General features: G+C 43.9%; 1 protein-coding gene across 2 annotated transcripts; it reads right to left on the minus strand.

The window, feature by feature from the left end:
- Nucleotides 1–334: 334 nt before the first annotated feature.
- On the minus strand, nucleotides 335–5691 carry LOC146552860 (transcriptional regulator Myc-2-like). Of its 2 annotated transcripts, none has more exons than XM_085254346.1 (3): nucleotides 5570–5691; nucleotides 2296–2908; nucleotides 335–1271 (listed from the first exon to the last, which is right to left on the minus strand). In XM_085254346.1, the coding sequence occupies exons 1-3, from the start codon at nucleotides 5609–5611 to the stop codon at nucleotides 769–771; spliced, it is 1158 nt and encodes a 385-aa protein (XP_085110472.1). In that variant the 5' UTR covers nucleotides 5612–5691; the 3' UTR covers nucleotides 335–768. The 2 variants fall into 2 exon arrangements, with proteins under 2 accessions (XP_085110472.1, XP_085110473.1); XM_085254347.1 differs by lacking the exon at nucleotides 5570–5691 and adding an exon at nucleotides 3513–3726.
- Nucleotides 5692–6015: the final 324 nt, after the last annotated feature.

Genomic DNA, 6015 nt, shown 5'->3' on the forward strand with positions numbered 1-6015 from the left:
TAATGACTGAAAAGAAACAGCTCAGGCCAGAATACAGAGGAAATGCCATGAAAATGACCCACAGGAATATGCGCTGGATCATTTTCAAGAGGCTGAATTTGTCTCTAAGGAACCAACTTGGCGATTCCACCCTCAGATGTTACAAGAAGCTGAAAACACTTCCACTGAAACTTGGAAGTTTATCAGTGACTGTGGGGTAACGTCACTGTGGGTTTAAGCTGATCCTTCTAGGGGGATCCAGCGGCTGCCTGAGGCATGTTTCACACCACCACATGAATTCTGGGACTTACAAACAAACAGGGAGGTTTGCAGAAACAAAGCAGACACTTTGAGATCAAGAGAAGCTCCAACATGTGAAGGGCTTTTATTCTGAAGGGATGAAAACACTTCTGATGTACTTTTAGTGCAAAAAAGCTTTTGAACAAAAACAATATATATATATAAAAATGAACTCTGAAATTAAAAATACACAATCACAAATGCTTTAGGGAGTGAACGGATTAAATAGTGAATTAAATTATTGTTCATCATCAGCTGTAAATTAAAGTTATGACACATATTTATTCACATTGTCGCCTCATAAACTGGAATGTTTGAAAAACTACTTTAAATTAAAATAGTCAATAAAAACAAAAATAAATAAAAAACAGAAAACCTGATTACAGACGAGCAGCGAGCCCCACGGGCAGCGTGCTGCATTCAGGTGACGTCGGTCATTATTTTAGCTTTAAAACCTGAAGTGAAGAAACTAGAACGACTGAGCAGATGTTAATGTGAAGTCCTGAGCTGCTGCAGCCTCTGCTTCAGCTCTCTGCTCCTCTTCCTCAGTTCATCTTTCTTTGCCAACAGCTTCCTCTCCTGCTCTCTGACCTCCATGATGAACTCCGCCGCCTTCTTCAGGATCACCACCTTCGCAGCTTTTTCATTGTTGGCCACCGCTGGGACCTCGTCCCTCAGAACCATGAAGCTCATCTTCAGCTCGTTTCTCCGCTGCCTCTCCAGCACGTTGTGAGTCCTGCGCTTGTCGTTGTCCTCGCCCTCCGATTTCGGGCTCCAGCACCGGCGCCCGCCGCTCTGCCTCGGTGCCGCGCTGCTGCTCTCCGCCTTCACACGTTTCTCAGGGGGTTGCTGGGCAGCGTAGTTGTGTTGGTGGATGTTGACATGAGAGCGTTTCAGGACCAGAGGGGAGGTGTGGGACCGTCGAGATGACTTTCTCCTGTCCACTGTCACCACATCGATCTCTTCCTCTTCCTCTTCATCATCTTCCTCTTCTGAGAAAAAACAAGGAAAAACATTCTGGTGTAAATAAAAGTGATCGCGGTCTGAGCCAAAACCACCGTCCTGCTGATGGACGAGTGACTGAACAGGGACAGAAAACGAGTGAAAGCAGCAGAGCGAGACAGAAAACGTGCCCTCCTTGAACTCCTCGCTTCCATATTTTCCATAGTTTTCAGACATTTACCGGCCAATGAAAACATTTCTCAGATGTCTGCTGACACTGACAGTACTGGTGGATATTTTAATCCACAGCTTAATTCAGACAAAGGTTACGTTTTAGTGTACTACTATCCACAGTAACTATAGCGTCAAAATAATGGTGACGTATGAGGAACAGAAAGAGCCCTGTGGTGAAGCTTTCTGAACAGCTGGTCTGATCTGGGATGACAGGCACGGCTTCACTGAGAGCCCCCACATCATTTGACTGTCCTCTGCACTTCCTGTGATGTAAAAGTACTGACCGCAAGAAGAAAACCAGCTACTGATTTTAAGGAGTTCACTTATGTCAGCTGATTGGACCCCAACGCACCTGAGCCTGTTGAGCCCCGCCTTGTTTAGGCTCCCTGACTCAGAGATCTGACCTGTGTGTGTGTGTGCGCGCGCAGGATGTCACAATGTTTGCAGCATCTAATATTTGTAAGTCTAATAAATTAAAAATAATTTCACTACTTTAGGAAAAGTCTGTCGTTTCTACTTCTGTTATGAAAATCCTCACACAGCCTGCAGGATATTTGCCTGCTTGGTGATAGGCTGTTCCCAGACGCTGTAATTAAAGGATGGCCACACCACAGTAGTGTTGGATATCAATAGATGCAGTATTTTGAGATGCTCTGAAAATCACTGGGTTACTACATTTCCCAAAATGCAAGTGGATCCTACCTGATGCTTCTTTGTTTCTAACCACTGGTCTCAGAGGGTAAATGAGAAGTGAAGGAAAGGTCGGAGAAAAGCAGAATTCAGAGTTCAGTGACTCTGATACTCAGGATTAAAGAGCTGGCTTTTCAAAATAAAACTCACCTGATTCGCTGTCACTGCTGCTGGGTGGTGGCGAGTCCAGTCTCAGCTCAGACCCCACCTCCATCGCCACACCATCATCCATCTGCTTCTCACCCAGGAACACCACAGAGGGGTCAATGCAGTCTGTCACCGAGGTGTGGAAGTCCTGCAGGTACCCAGCGCTCACCTGAGACCCGCCCACCTGCTCGTCAGCTGTTCTGTCTGTGATGGTCTTAGTGTTGCAGGAGTCCCGGCGGGCCCGCAGCGAGGCCAGCCTCTCTGACACCACCTTCTCCAGCTCTGTGGCGGCGGCGAAGCTGCTGCTCCACATGCAATCCTGGATGATGAAGGACTGCAGAAATGCTGCAGAGGAGCTGTGGTCATCGTCCAAGAGGTCAGACACCGCCTCCAAGTGGTCGGCGACAGACAGGGAGGGTCTCCGGCTGGGGGACAACGGAGGTGTAGGCAGCAGCTCGAACTTCTTCCAGATGTCTTCGCTGGGAGCCGGCAGGAGCTGGCTGCGTGGAGGAGGGTAGAAGTCTTCCTCTTCACCATTCAGGAAGAAGTAGGGCTGGACCACGTCGTAGTCATAATCGTAGTTTGTGCTGTTCAACACCGGCGGCATGACGGCGGCCTGAGAAACACAACAGGAGGTCAGCCTGAGCCAAGCACATGACCACAACATCAAAAACCATCTGATATTACAACAGTGCAGGAGAATCAGTTAAGCATGCCAGACTCCATTCAAAAAACAGCTAGTTTAGCTTTCTTTGGATTAAAGTCCGAGTTTACATAATAGAAAGCAAAGATCCTTCATCAGTAAACAGCACTACACACATCTGCAGTGCAGATACACTCACTCAAATGTATTAAAACTCGGGATTTAACATGCGTAACAGTTTTAAAAGTAGTAATTTTATCAAAAAATAAGAACAGAATATGCGGTTAAAAGACATAAGTAAAGGTTGCAGAGCAGAGTTAAACACAGAGCTTCAGTATGAGTAAAGTCTCCAGACAGGCGAGAACTTCTGCAGATATGCGAAACTCAGCTGTCAAAATGCGCGACGCTAGTTTAATAACATTGAATCATTTATTCAGAGTCACGCATCAAAGGAAAAACGGTCAAAATGCGAAGAACGAACATCAGCGATAAATTCGGCACACATTTTAAACTGACTAAGCGAAAAGTTAAACGACAGCAAAGAAAAGCATCCAGAAAGCTTCAGACATAAACTTACCGTTTTTCTCCAACAGTTAAGGTGAAAACGTGAAAAAGGTCCAAATGTTCAAGCGAGTAACGCGTAAACTTATAGCGGGCTTTGTCCAGCAGAGCCTGTCAGTCTTAAATAATCCTCAGTTTCTCGAGAACAGACGCTATAACGGTCCCTCAGTGTCGCCCAGCTGCTCTGCCGTCTCAGCGTGAAACTCAGCCATCAGCTGCTTCACACACATTAAATACTCCGGCTTTTATATCTTCATCCGCCGGCACTACAATCTTCCCGCCAAATGCGAACTACGTAGTAAACAAACGGGACCTATCGATGTGCTGCTGACCCTTTAGAAAATAACCTTTAGTGCATTTCTGCCATAAAAGCTTGATTGTAGTATTAGTTTTACTTTAAATTCAGCAAGAAGATGTGCAAAATATGGGAACTATTTTACTCAGCGGACGTGTACTTTTTGTGAATGGTAAGAGGGTGGTCGTGACTGTAAGTGATGTAAAGGAACAAAGTTCCGGGAAACCCGCTCTTATCCCGTGATGAAGTCATGAAAACAAACAAGAAAAACAATGTTTATCGAAAGAAAACCTGGATTGAATAAACAAACAAACAACAGAACGAAGAAAACGATCACGAGCTCCGAATGCAAAAGAAAAACACGACATGTAATAGAAAGATTTAAAACTAGATTAAAAGACTAAAAAAAAAAAAAAAAAAAGTAATCTGCTAATAGAAAATGTATTAAATGAATCAAGTTTGATAAAATAAAAACAATTACAATATCATTAAAGAATTAAATAAAATTTTAAAGGAAAACTAACCTAAGAGAAGGAATTTTAAACAAAAACAAAACATATTTAAACAACTATTTTGAAAAATTATAAACAAAGCCACTAAAATGAGAAACAAGAATTTAGCACAGCAAATATACTGTTATTATATTTATTCATTTTACTTTGATGTGATTTTTTATTTTCTCTGTTTTGATGTCATCTAAATTAATTCTGGGAAAGACAACATCAAAATAACATCTATGAAACTGAAATATAAAGAACAGATTATGGGCTCCATGGTCAAGACCTATGAAGAAACTATTTATTTATTTCTTTTTAAATTCACAAAATGAAAGAATGTGCTTCAACCATCTCCAGGTCTCATTTCCCGGGTGTACATCCTTTATTTCTCTCCTCATATCTTAGACCCTCCCATCAAAAATGAGGTGAAAGAAGCAGAAACACAGAAACTGAGGCAACAGGCGCGCCAGATGTTTAGCTGTTAAAGATGTCACGAGGAACAGCTGCATCGGCTGTTTATTGCTTCATTACAGCCTGTTGCTGTATTTGATGTCCTCAGAGGTACATTTAAACCAGCTTTTTGAAGCAGACTTCAGTGGACGTGTCAGGGAAGGGGACACAGGTGATGAGCAGGTGAAAAGGTTGTTGGTGAACCTGTACTTCAAGAGGAGGGAGGAACACTGGATGATGGCCAAGAGTGTTAGATTTAACGAGAATGCAGCTAGGGGGCATCAGATGGAAGTCTGTGGGAGGAAGTGAGTGAATGCAGAGCCAAGAATGCCGCACACAGTTTGGGAGGAGCTGAGACAGGCTCTGGGTGGTAGGAAGGACTTAGCAGATGACTGGAAGTGCTGAGGAAACGGACAAGAAAGTGTTTGGTGTATCGGGAAATACAAGGAGACTTGGTGGTGGAATGAGGCAGTGCAGGAAGGTATTTGGGTCAGCAAAAAAAGTGGGATATTCAGGAAGCTGAAGAAAGTGGAAGTACTGGGAGCTTAAGTGTACGACAAAGAGGTGACAAAGCAAAAAGCCCAGTAAGCTGTATTTCAGGCTGATACCAAAGGAGGAGAAAATGACTTGTAATGATCGACTAAGCAGGAAAGGACAGAAGTGATTAAGGATGGAGATGATAATGTGCTAACAAGTGAAAGGAGTGTGAAGATGGAAGGAGTACTCTGGGGATGTGATGAATGTAGAAATGAGAGGATGACAGTTAGAAAATCAGGAAGCGCAGAGGATCGAGTGAGAGGTGGGGAAAAGCCACTGGCCCAGAAGACCTACCTGTGAAGGTGTTTTGGAGGGTGGTGAGCTTTTTAACAGCATCTTAGAGAAGACCCAGAATAAAAACCGCAAACCTGTTTACTAAATCCATGACACACAAAGACCACAGAAGAGGCTCACAGACACGCCAAGAAACAAAGTGGAGGCAGCACCATAAATAAGCACGGGTCTAATTAAGGCAAGTGGACACAGGTGAGGAAAACACACAGGTGCAGATACTCTGGGATACGCTGAGGACTTCAAAGTGCTACAGAAACACTCACTGTGCACCGGATATCACTATAAAATACACAACCCACCGCATGCAACACTATTTCATGATTTGAGCCAACCTTTGTTTAACAGCAGCTCCTCCTGCCTTTTACTCTGCTGCCCCCTGCTGGTCAAAACCTCACACTGCCTCAAACTGCAGGATTCTTGTTTATCTTTGCATTTTCCACGTCTAG

The sequence above is a fragment of the Mchenga conophoros genome, linkage group LG18, assembly GCF_057382185.1.
Source record: "Mchenga conophoros isolate Kocher_MC1m ecotype Shallow Benthic linkage group LG18, M_conophoros_male_GT1.1, whole genome shotgun sequence".
Classification (NCBI taxonomy): Eukaryota; Metazoa; Chordata; class Actinopteri; order Cichliformes; family Cichlidae; genus Mchenga; species Mchenga conophoros.